Source organism: Neolamprologus brichardi, chromosome 14 (genome assembly GCF_056152115.1).
Source record: "Neolamprologus brichardi isolate AB-2024 chromosome 14, ASM5615211v1, whole genome shotgun sequence".
Classification (NCBI taxonomy): domain Eukaryota; kingdom Metazoa; phylum Chordata; class Actinopteri; order Cichliformes; family Cichlidae; genus Neolamprologus; species Neolamprologus brichardi.
This window is the reverse complement of record NC_142117.1, coordinates 26465735-26479015: the sequence shown is the minus strand read 5'-3', so window position 1 is coordinate 26479015 and position 13281 is coordinate 26465735. Positions and strand designations below refer to the sequence as shown.

At 36.5% G+C, this 13281-nt stretch overlaps 1 protein-coding gene across 7 annotated transcripts in view; it reads left to right on the top strand.

The window, feature by feature from the left end:
* plch1 (phospholipase C, eta 1) overlaps positions 1-13281 on the top strand; it is a 67441-nt gene that overhangs the window by 47041 nt on the left and 7119 nt on the right. For all 7 annotated transcript variants that reach the window (XM_087851031.1, XM_087851028.1, XM_087851029.1 and 4 more), the window contains 9 exons: positions 2036-2143; positions 4664-4822; positions 5547-5609; positions 8447-8541; positions 9741-9838; positions 9934-10113; positions 11737-11844; positions 12522-12646; positions 12860-12944. In XM_087851031.1, the coding sequence (XP_087707157.1) occupies positions 2036-2143; positions 4664-4822; positions 5547-5609; positions 8447-8541; positions 9741-9838; positions 9934-10113; positions 11737-11844; positions 12522-12646; positions 12860-12944 (1021 nt within the window). The remainder of the gene's footprint in view (positions 1-2035; positions 2144-4663; positions 4823-5546; positions 5610-8446; positions 8542-9740; positions 9839-9933; positions 10114-11736; positions 11845-12521; positions 12647-12859; positions 12945-13281) is intronic.

The window sequence follows — 13281 nt, the reverse complement described above, 5'->3', positions numbered from 1 at the left end:
GTACTTAGGGGCCCAAAGTGTGCCAAGAAAATGTTCCTCACACCATTCTATCACCAGCAGCCTGAACCATTAATACAATGCAGGATTAATCCATGCTTATATGATATTTACACCAATTTACATTTCTGATCCTGCCATGTGAATACTCCAAGAGAAATCTAGACCTGTCAGACTAGATTATTATTTTTATTTTTAGTCCAGTTAGGTGAGCCTGTGTAATGTTTCCTGTTCTCAGCTGACAGGAGTGTCATCTGGTGTGATTTTCTGCAGCTGTAGCCCATCTGTTTCAAGTTTGACATATCATGCATTCAGAATTGCTCTTTTGCATATAGTTGTTATACGAGTTACTATTGACTTGTTTTATATTTTATTTTTTCTGTGTTTCAGACCATACTCTGTAAACTCTAGAGATAGTTTTATTGGAGATTCCAGTAGATCAGCAGTTTCTGAAATATCTGACCAGCCCATTTGGCACCAACCAGCAGGTCAAAGTGCACCTTTCTTCCACATTGCAATGCTTGGTTTCAGCTTTAGCAGATGTGCATATACCATGTGCATATACTTAAATCTATCCATGCATTACTATTGGCAGGTGAGATATTTGAAGTTGACAGATGTACATAAAAGAGTGCCTGGTTAGTATACACAAATGTTTCCTTTGGGGTAATTTTAATAGTTTTTAAGTTGGCATGTGACTGTTGTAGTTTGCATCTTAACAGCAGCCAAAGTAGGCTTCTTACCATAGTATGCTTCATGATAATTTTGTATTATGTCATTTAAAGATGAAACATGATTGATTTTGAAGTTTCTTTTAAGCTTCTTCACAGTACACCTCAATGTGAACAAGCAATAACAAAACATACTTACCAAATTTTTTTGAACACACAAAGTCTTTTGTGTATTACTAAACTGGTGTACTTCCACAGCGATCAGATATATTCTTCAGTCGATGTAATCATATAGATAAAAGCAACAATTTAGAGTGACCTTACAATGGATTTTGCACTTGCAAGTTTATCTAAGAACATTACCATGTCTAGCCTCACAAGCTTATCTGTTTAGAGCAATAGCCTCTCCCAAGATGCAGGAAAAGTGTCCAGCAAAAATGATCTGTAAATTGTGGTTGATCTAAAAAGACCTGAGACCCAAGATCCTTATCCACCAGTGCAGTAGGAGTTGCCCAGAGACTCCAAGAGAGAGTCCAACAAAAGCTTTCACCATTTGTTGGATTTTTTTTATATATATAAGAATGAGATATAGTGCAGCTTATCTGTAACGTTGAAGAAGGTCTGCATTGTTCTCTGTGAAAAGAAAACCTGGATCTGTCTTAAATGGTCAGATGTCTGCAAAGTTAAAGAGCATTATTGATTTTATATAAAGGCCCTTTGCTCCCCCATCCTTTTTGTCCCTCTGTTTGAGAGGCTTTCACCTTTCTCAATAAACCAGAAGAGCAAGAGCAGAAGAGGCCAGACAGTCACAAGACAATGAAGAAAATTGGCGTAAAGATTTTTGACAGTCACAGATAGATAGAAGGAAAGGGGATGTATTGCTTGCTGAAGTGAGGGTGGTGATGTACTGCAGTAAGCATAGAGTATGCCATTGATAGTAGAAGAAGACGCTTAGAAAATTTTAACTCCCACTCACACCTCCAGAGTGGCTTACTAATGGGCTTCCACTGTGTGCTGAAAGGAGTGCTCGGAAAGCTTCTCAGAGACTCTGCAGATGACTGTTTAGAATGTATGTGGTTGCACATATGTGTGTCTTTTGTTGTCTTCTGTGCTTATATCCTTTAATTTTTGCCTGCTGAATCTAGTAAAGCATCTTCAAAAATTAGGAGGATGCTCATTATCTGCCTGTATATATTCTGGAGTCAGAGATATTGAATTGTGCTGTGTTATTCTTGGACTATCTTAGAAGTCCAAGCAGAGTGGGTGTTCATGTGTATAAAAGGGATGAGCGATGCATTTAAGACATATGCATGGGTCAAATGTCTATCTTCTCATGTCTTGGTCTGTGTTTTTTTTTTCTTATGCAGGGAAAACGCCTGCCTGCCTATCTGTCTGCAGATGCTGAAGAAGGGGAGGTGTCCGATGATGACAGCGCTGATGAAATTGAGGACGACTTCAAGCTCAAGAGCAGTAATGTAAGAGAGGAATAAATCTATGAATGATGATGTGCACACACCGAAGCATGAACCCTCAAATTATCATGTCCAAATAGACATGTTCTTTTGCATTACTTGAAACCTTCCTGCTTGTTTTCAGTTAGATCCTGTCATAATTTCTTGACTTTGTTTTTGTATCTATGCACTTAATATATACATTAAACAATCTGTATCAGAAATAGAAATATTGGAGTTGTCTTAAAATGAGTAAAATCAAAGGTGTTCTTGGGTGACTGATTACACTTCCAGTGTGCTTGATCAACTTTTTTTCATGTTTCATATTGTCTTTCCCTGTCACCGAGGGTTTGCACTTTTTTAACAGCATGCACAATAACACAACATGCTCTTATACGATCCATAATAATGATTATTATCAACACGTTCAGACAATGTTTTGACTGACACAAATATAAAGAAAACAAAATTGTAAAGCTAAAATTGGCTGCTTTTAAGAATAGCTTTTCTTTGCAATTGTTTTTCCATCAAAACACTAGTGACAATATTTAGAAATGTAAATAAATGGCATCTACTCTAACTTCCTTGAAAAATATAAAATTCAAAAAATGCATTTACTTATATTCTCAATGGAAATAATTGGTAGTCGTAGCACTTTTTTTTTTTATAACAACGGTGCAAAAATAATGGTAGGTAATAGGGTGGAAACAAGAAGGTAATAAGATGAAAATAGCAAGTTATTATCACTTGATTACTAAAAAATAATTTCATATTATTAAATAGGTATTATCTTGTACCAACAATATTTGCACCACAGTAATATTACCCATAATATGGAAACCAATATATGCTTATTAGGCAAAACCAGTTAGCAACAGAATATCATTATGTTGGTAACAGTATTATAATATGATGATAATATGATTATGAGACTGTTATAATACGATGCAAACGGCATATTTCAGTTACACATTAATAAGAAAAATAAAATAATGTAATATTACTCAGGTAGAACCACTGTCGATACAAGATATTACTTGGATTTCAGTTGAATTTTGGTTTGGTAATTAACTTGTCATTTCCATGTTATTACAGTCTCATTTCTACGTTGTTATCACACTGTTACCATATTATATTATATAATATATAATATATATAATATAATATATATTATATTATATATATTATATATATATTATATATTATTACTGAGCTGTGTGTAGGAAATGTCTCCAGATAAGTTTCTAAGCCACACTTGTTTGTACCATGAAAATCAAATAACCAGGTCAAGTAACATTGATTAATTAACGATGAACTTAAATTATGTCAAATCATGATGTAGATAAATTATTTATCTTAATTTAAAATTAATAACAAAGAATAATAACAAAAACAACACCCTGTCAAAAAGCAAGCAGGCAAGCAAACAAAAAACAAACAAACAGTTTGCAGTGAATTAATCCCAACCGCCACATACAGGCACCATAAACAGAGGTTAGATAATGAGATCTAAATGGTATTGTTGTTCTAGAGGTAATGACTTCAATAATTTTTGCTTGCAAAGTTTTAATGATCGTCATTGTTGTAATGTTTTGGAATAACCGGTGCTTAATCAAGCAGCCGTAGATTCAAGTCAAAAGTAAACAGAAAAAAACCCCCACTTTAAATGCACTTAGTACTCAGCCTGCTAGAAAATATGTCCAAGAATGCCATCAATGCCAGCTTATGATAACTGCTCTTTAGTTTTCCCTGAGCTATTTTCATAGCTATTCTTAATCATCATCATATTGTGATACAATAGTGCCATGGTCCTCCTTACAATGCTTAAAAGAGGACAAGACTCTTCCAGATGGTATAGTTGTGTAACCAAATATGGCACCCTTATTCCACATTTAGCTGAGAGGCACGAGGCTGCAGATGCCACTTCAGATAATCATTGCCAATTTAAAACGGAAGATGGCAGGTTTCCACTGATGGGAGGTTTTGTATTGAGCTCATAAAACCAGTCTGCTTTCACAGCAGTCACAGCTGAACATTACAATAATAGTGTGGTGTAAGTTTTGTACAGTAATGATGCATCGGATTTGTAAAAAGGTGACTTGCATGGTCTTGATTACTCAGACTGTTTGTAAATATTTATTTTTATTGTCATTTTGAATGGAATGATACACATACTGAGCTCCAGATATAATTCACTGAGAAAATTACTCATTCACATTCAGCCATTCATTCAGCAGGTGTACAGTTTTATACAAGATGGAGATGTTTATTCATTAGCATTATCGCTTATACACTTCTGACCTGTGGAAAGGAAATCGATACTCCTCAGATATACACAAGATTATATGTGATTATATGCAGTTATCATCTTCTACTTCTATTTCTTGCAAATATATGGCACTCTGTATACAGGTTTGATTTATAGCAGTTTGGTTTTGCAATTTCAGGTGCTTTGCATTAGCAATAAGGTGCGCTCCTGCTTCAAAAAGGCATTACTCAACACCACACTGAAAACATTTTCCTTTTGTCTCTTCTTTCACTTAGGGCAATGGTCACCACCAGGTGGTGGAGTCTCACATCAGAAAGAAACTGGACTCTCTTTTAAAGGAGTCTCGGATCGGAGACAAGGAAGACACTGACAGCTTCAGCATCAGAGCTTTGCTCCGAGCCACACACCAGGGTCTTCAGAAGAATCTGCGGCAGGTAAAGCCGCAAGGCGATGTGTGGGGATGAGTATGGAGGAGAGTTATACTTGTTAACAGATGAAGAGAAGAAATCAAAAAAAGAAGGGGATACAACTAGGCCATGGGATTAGTCATGGAGGGGGATGGAGAAAATAAAGAGGCAGACTAGTTACTGCACCAAACACACTAACCAAACACATGAAAACACAGAGACACACACATCTGTCTGAAGGATCTTATGTTTCCACCCACGTAATCCAAATTCATCCAAAGGCTGTCAAAACAGACTGAAAGTGATGAGAAACTAAATGTCTGCAGTGTTACTTAATATTTAATTTCCCTGCTTGCCTCTTGTGCTATTTTTAGAAGCTTCAGTTTCCTGACAGCCATTTTAATGTAGTGGGTGTTGTGCATCGGGGTTTCCTATTCGTTTTATTCTACTCATGGTTGGCTGGTGATACCCTTCACCTCATTTTGTCACCACAATTTTTTACTTATTTATTTCTAGGTGTTACTTACTGTACTTTTTTTCCCCCCACCCACTTATCAGTTGTATTGTGCTGTACTGGCTAATGTCTTTTATATGCATCTCTTGAGATTTAGGGTTTAAGTGACTCACTTGGGTGCTAATGTGACTGTTATAAGATTCACACCAAATGATTCTTATGCACAAATCTAAAAAAGTGCACGTGAACAGAAATATGAAAGCCTCTGAATGCATTTTTTAAAAATATATATTTTAGAGCTCCAGAGGGGTTCTGAAGAAATCCCAAAGCAGATCGTTCATCACGACACTCAAACAGAAGGTAAGAAGCATAGAAAAGGAGGTGGCTTTATGTGCTTGTTTCTTATTCTGTTTATCTGGGATCCTAAAATGTAATTCATCTTTGTTCAGCTTCAGATTAGGTTGTAATCAGTTATTTTACTTCTTAGAATATTAAACCACTTTCGAATGATCTTTTTTGGGAGGGAAACTAATATTCAGCAGGATGAGATTTTGTTTTATTTGAATGGCAGACCAAACTTGCCCCTTGAAATCAATGCTGTCTTTGTGCATGAAGGAAAAATGTGCAAGTCTGCACTAAACGGCTGAAATCAATGAGTCTCTTGTCAGAACAGCCAGCCTGACTGAATTCACCCAGGGTGGTGATTTAACACGCTCCATCAGCTCAACAGCAGAGCTGCAGTTTGTTGTATTTATACTGTATTTTTCTCTTTATTTTAAACCACGAAGCAAACTAGATATAGAATGTTAACTAGTCAGATTTTACTGTAGATATTGTAACTGTCATGTATGGCTGGAGCAGTCAGGAAATGGACCCAAATGCAGACACTTGGGCACGGAAAATAAACTTAGAACGACAGCTGTTCTTCTTGCTAGAGGAACATCCTTCATAACATAAATTTACAGAAAAACAAACCAAAACCCTGAGAATAAAACTAAGAACAAAACACAGGACAACTAAAAACATGGAGCGACTCACAGTATATAAGGAAGTATGACATGCCAAACGGCAAAGGAAAACACAGGGCTTAAATACACGAGGGAGTAACGAGGGAATAGGAAACAGGAGGGAAACACAGCTGGGACTAATTATATATAATAAGACAAGGGGAAGCAAATCTAGATATGCTGCACACAGGACAAGGACTATCAAAATAAAACAGGAAACACAGGACAGGTGCGGACAGCATAGACTTCACAAGGGGACATGGTTGACAGGGAAGACAGATAACTAAACATAGATACAGAACTAAACCTAAGAACCAGGAATCCAAAAGACACACACTAGATACTGAGGAGACACAGGGAACATGGAACACGGAGCACAGAACAGTAACCAAGAGACTAGAACCTAAGTAGCAATGAAATCAAAGACTATATAATAATACAAAATATAAAACACTGGGTCACCGACTCAGGACCGTGAGAGTAACTGTGTGTGGATCTTCTTATAGTCTCTGTGCTACGCCAAGCCTGACAGTGTTAGTGCTGCGTTGTATTCACTGTATATAAGAAAAAGACCAGCTCTTCTTCTAGGCAAGAGCTAGTGTTACACAACCTTAACACTAAATTTATACCAGCTCATCAAATAATTACAATATTGCAATGCATTTTAGGAACAACCCTGAAAATGAACATAATTGTTTATCAACACTTCTTTAAAATAGTTTGGAAAAAAAGCCACACAACTTTAAAGCCTTCTTGAAGGTAGTGCTTACCTCAAAGCTGTTATGTTAGACTACATATGTTTTTATTAAGCAGAGCTTTTATTTGGTGCAACCTTGCCACACTGTTTGCTCTATTTCATCATCAGAGACAGCTCTCTAACTGATAAGCATCACTTACAAGAAGTGAAACAGAAGCAACTGCTGCTTTCTTTTAGTTGCAAATACTAATGTAAATGACACTTTATGACACATTAAAGAAAAAACCCAGAATTTTTAACTCTGGCACTAGAGGAATGGTTAAGCTTAGTTTCTGACATGTTAAATTCTACATAAAAAGAACGGTCCCTGCACACACCATAAACTAGTGCATGCAAAGTTTTATGAGTAATCACTTTTATCCTTCGATTAAAGATTTCCATCTTGATGGGAGTAGTCTCATCCATTGAGCACAAGAGGTTACTAAATGTTTTAATGAGTATGGAAATTATGTGAATCTAAGTTACGGCCTTTAAACTCGTCATCTTCTTGAACAGTGCTTTTCACCACCATCATTGAAACATTAAATCAACAAGTATGCTTTGGAAAAAACGGTACTTCCAGCTAACGGTAGCTTAGGAAACTCATAGAATCCATGTTTTTGTGATGGTCTATGCCACTATGTTAGTTTTTTCTTTATCACGTACCTTTGAATTATAATTGTAGATATAAAGCATACTAATATGCATATACAAATTTTAATTTTCTTTATGGTAAATTTCTCCTATAGAGTGTGGCCGACTGTAAAAAAAATCTAGTGAAACTGATTACAATGTTTCTCAGTTCTTCAGCGTGATTGCAAGTTCGTGTCAGTTTTAAGAGGGTGGTGGTTTTTGAAAAGATTTCCTAAACATTTCCACATTCCTCAGTTTGGTTATTTCTCTCTCTGAATTTCTCTTGCTAGCCATTCGCTTCCTTTTACCTTCCTCATTTTCCTCTACTGCCCACACGCATCTACTCTTCATTCCTTTATGCCTCCCTCTTTGCATTTTGTGCACCCTCCCACGTGTGTGTATATATCTGTTCACACATGGGTGCAAGTAATCTGCTGGTAGGCAGCCTTAACCCTGTAATTACTCTTCTTAACTTCACTTTACCACTGATAGAACAGACTAGCTAAACGCACAACAAAACTAAGAAAACAGAAAACAATTTATTCAAAAAAAGTCTCGCAGTGATTGAGTATGCTATGTATGAAACATCCACTGGCATGCACAATCACACACTCAAACATACTGCAACAGCCACAGTGAAACGGACTTGCTGAAAAAACACTAGTGACAACTCGTAGGCATAAAGAACGTGTGCTGTAAGAATGTAGGTGGCTTTATGGATATTAGATATGTTTTTGTTTATACTTTTTATTTAGAGGGCAAACCTTTACAGTAGTGTAATTGTGTGTTTGTTTACATATCTCTGTCTCTTCACTATCCAGAGGCACTCCAAATCCAGGCTGACATGTCAAAGCATGGACAAGGAAGAAGATGGTCAGGAGAGGTCCGGGAGGGAGGCTGGAGGACAGTTCAACAGGTGACCTTTGAACCACTTCATCACAATACTGACAATCTCTGACAGCTGAGAGGTTGGATACTTGCTGACTGCTGGGAGCATGAAACAATCCAGGTCACTGGTAGTGTCATGAAAACACTGAAGCTTCTCCAAACAAATATTGTATGTTTGCTGGAGAAGACTTTGTTTTTGTGGAGAAAAGATTATGTAGAAAGTTTAAGGAGTCAAATCTGGAGCTACCACCAGCATCAAAGATTTTTTGGGTGACTGTATTTAACATTCACCCTTTTCCACTTTTCTCAAATTTATCTGTAATGTTGAGCCTGCATGCCCTGCTGTGCAATCATGCCTTCCTTACCCTGATTTTACTGACTTCCTACAAAAGCCCAATAATACCAAGGGTCTAGGATGCATGAAACTGGCGCCATAATAGAATGCATCACATAATAATAATAATAATAATAATAAACCATCCCACAGCTCATATACTTATTAACTTGTAGTCAAAGATGGATATTTTATTCAAAGCCATAATTAGAAACTTTGATCATTTATTTGGCAAAATTGTTGATGCCACATTATTTGGTCTGTGTTTTATTTAGAATCACCTTTTAGAATCTGAAAGGAATCATACCAAAGTAAATTGTAGTATTTCCATTTTCATCCTCAGTTTGAATATAGTCCACTTCTTTTTCAGTTTTATGTCCATGTTGGTCTTGTTTTCCCCCATTTCTGTTTGAGTCAACACTGGCAAAAAAATGTGGAAATCCAGCTTTGTTTTCCTTGTTCAGCGGCTGTCTGCAACTAGGACCTTTGTCTCTCTTTGTTCTTCCAGTCTCTGTTGCATATTCATATAGGCATGTCCCAGGGAACTGTCACAATACAGATTCCCACAAGCATGTGTCTGAGTGGCTGACTTTTTTTAAGACTGTGGGTGCATGACGGTGTAGTTGTTTGTGTGTGGGAATCTGAGTGAGTCTTCTGCACTGCATATCCTCTGGTCCCTATTAAGCTTTTTGCCTTTGATGCTCTTTTCCTGTGGTTTCCAAGTTGCCTCCAGTGGACAATCTTCTATCCTGCAATGCTTTTCTCATATAAATACTTTAATGGATGGATGAATGTTCAAGTTTTAACTACTATCCTTTTTATTCCATCTGCCTCGATGATCTCACTTTGTCATCTCTGTCCTCTTTTTAAAATCGTCCATCTGACTGTTTCAGGTGTGGAAGAAAGAGGAAGACGATGAAACTGAGCAGAGATTTGTCAAATCTTGTGGTGTTCACCAACTCTGTTGCCTCACAGGAGTGTCTTAATGAAGGTGAAACACCAGAGCTATGACATATGCACACACAAGCAAAATGCAATCTTCATATTAAGGGCAACTTCTTATAACAACTCCTCGTTTTTCTTCAGGCACTGCAGGTGACGTTCTGTCTTTCAGTGAGACCAGAGCACAGTCTCTGGTGAATCACAGAACAGAAGAGTTTCTGGCTTTTAACCAGAGGCAGCTGTCTCGAATTTATCCCTCGGCATATCGCATCGACTCTTCCAATTTCAACCCTCAGTTCTACTGGAACGTGGGTTGTCAGTTGGGTAAGATGACAAATTAGAGATCTTATTAGGTTCTAGAAAACTCTGAGAGCTTTAGAAAACACAGCTGTTTAAAAAAATGCCATACTCCTAGTTCAACATACTGACTGGAAGGGTGTTTTGTTGATTCTTGGCTGTTTTAATCTGCATGCTAGAAACTAAGTATCCTTGGGCAAGACACTGAACCCCAAGTTGCTCTCTGATGCATGCATCGGAGTGTGAATGTTAGATAAAAGCACTTAGGTAGAAAAAGTACAGACAAAAAGGACACATGGGTGAATCATACATGTTGTATAGAGTGCTTCGAGTACTCAAGTAAAGTAGGAAAGCGCTAAATAAGAACTAGTCTATTTATCTGTCATACATTAACACTGCTTAAAAAATGCATGAACACATACAAATCAGCTTATCGGTGGCCTTCACTTGATATAATTTGAAATGTAGTTATTTGTGAAGAGATAGGAATCTTTCTTGATCTAAAACAGTTAATTTCTTTTAAGCAAAACAAAAACAGTTCCATCTAAAGAATGGACACTGTTCTTTCTATAGTATCATATACTACCATAGAAGACAGAATTCCAATATACTCTGCAATTTCACTTTTTTAAAGGTGTTTTTCTTAAACTGTTAAACTATTTGTCTATGCAGGCTTTCAGAACCCCATCTTTGCTTTTGAAACACTAACCATCTCTGGGACACTCCCTTTATGAGTTGTTATGTTGCTATTTCAACTGTTTTGAGTTGAAATAGCAACTCAAAACAGTTTATTATTTATTTATTTATTTTATTTTAGATTAAACAGCTTAGTCAGTCATTTGTGACCCTGGCCATACATCTTTGAAACCTTTGAAACATCTTCATCAACCTTTGAAGTTATATATATATATATATATATATATATATATATATATATATATATATATCTATATGTAGACCGATATATATATTTGATGTGTTATTTTTGTACTATTTTCAACTAAATATAAGGCTAGACTTACTGTACTGGGAAATCATTGCAGTTTATCTGTATTCACGTTTTGCCATTATTAGTGGATAATGTGGACTTAAAAATGCAGACTTGCAGACCGGGTTAATGAGCAAAAGGCAACATTCATTAAGGGAAGCCAACAGAGCAAATGGCAAATGAAAACAGAATCCCAAAATCCAACCAGGGAAACTACTCAGGCAGATAAACAGGACAAACAGACATAAGGCAAACTGAGGCTTTTTAATACACACATGAGGTAATCAAGCGAAGTGGACACAGGAGGGTGACTGAAACATATCCATGATAGCAAGAGAGGGAATGTAAAACTAAATACTAGGCACACAAGACACAGGCTACCGAAATAATAAATTAAAAAAACAGTGACAGTGACACAGAAGGGAAAGCCAAACATAATAAAAGCCTACACAAAATTAATCCCCACTGAAACCAAGAATTCATATTACAGATAATGATCAAGAATAAACTAACCAACTAACTAACTAACTAACTAACTAAGAACCCACTGGAGGATTAAATAATAATAAAAAAATGCTAAAGAGGAAAATCCATTAACATCATATGTTTATTAAATTAATAATGATAATAATAATAACTATTATTATTATTATTTCTTTTAGTTGCACTCAACTATCAGACAGAGGGGAGGATGATGCAGCTGAACAGAGCCAAGTTCATGGTGAATGGAGGTATTGGATATGTCCTCAAGCCTCCTCCAATGTGTAAAGGTACAGCAACAAACTCACTGCAAACTCACAAATAGGTCAGCGTTTATAAAAGATTATTTGTGAATAGCATTAACTGATAATTAAATCAGTACCTATTTGTTTTTCTTGTTTCTCCAAGTCCCAGGATTATAGTACATTATACATTACATTGTACATTATAGTTGGAATGGAAACATGCTGGAACATGTTAACTCAGTGTTTGTTGAAGAAAGCATAATAAGAATTTAACTGTAAGAGATATTAACTAAAATTATAGTTTCAGTGCATGTTTTGCTAGAGCAATCAGAGGAAGAACTTTCTGATCATGTTACATAATTCAGCATAATGTTTGGGAACTCTGCTGTGTTTTTAACATGCTGTAAGTTTGAGATATCCTTCTCTTCACCCACCTCAGTTCATTAGAGAGATTTCATTTTACAGTACAGCGTTGTTTGCTTTATAATTATCTATCCAACTGGGAGTTAGCTGCATGACACGAGAGAGGCACTGATGAATTTTTTAGCAGGCTTGCTTCAGATCTAGTTTGCAGTTCTAGTCTGTACAATTTCGTTACAGTTTACTAAATGTGTGCAGCATGAAAGCAAGTCACAGATATATATATATATATATTTTTTTTTTTTGTATTTACTGCTGGAATTAATCAAAGTTGGTGTGCTGCTGTCTGTTATTCCCTCTAGGCACCTTCAACCCATTCAGTGATGATCCCCTTCCAGCTTATCCGAAGAAGCAGCTCATTCTCAAGATCATTAGCGGACAGCAGTTGCCCAAACCGCCAGATTCCATGCTGGGGGACCGTGGAGAGGTAAAAACATACCAAAACACATGCCCTGTTTCCACATTCTCCATCTGTCATCTCTTCTCTCCCTCTCTGTCTCTCTCTTGTTCTTACATGCTATTGCACACATTTGGACAATTATTTGACTGTTTAGAGATCTTCCAGTTGCTCTCTTTCTTAATATAGCCAGGGTCATAAAATGAAATACAATTCATTTCATTGCTTTTTCTCCTCCATCAGATTATTGATCCTTTTGTTGAAGTGGAAATAATCGGTTTGCCAGTTGACTGCTGCAAGGAACAGACCCGAGTTGTTGATGACAATGGTTAGACACACACACAGACCAAAAATTGCACATTTCTACACTGACCTAACCCGAACTATATACAACGAGTATAAATTATGTAATATAATATTTTCTCATAACTGTTTCACATGCTTTTGTGTAAAAAGGATGAATGTGGAATATTTGTGTATGTGTGAGTTTTGTTTGCATATATTTTGTGTTTTACAGTGTTCATACTATAGAACAAAATGCAAGTATGGCATGCAAAAAAAGCAGATAAAGTCACAGGTCTTTTCACCTCTGTCATATTCTGGTAATGGCATTGTTGTTAAAAACAGAGCAAACCAATGAAACAATGCCACAGATGTTGCATTTT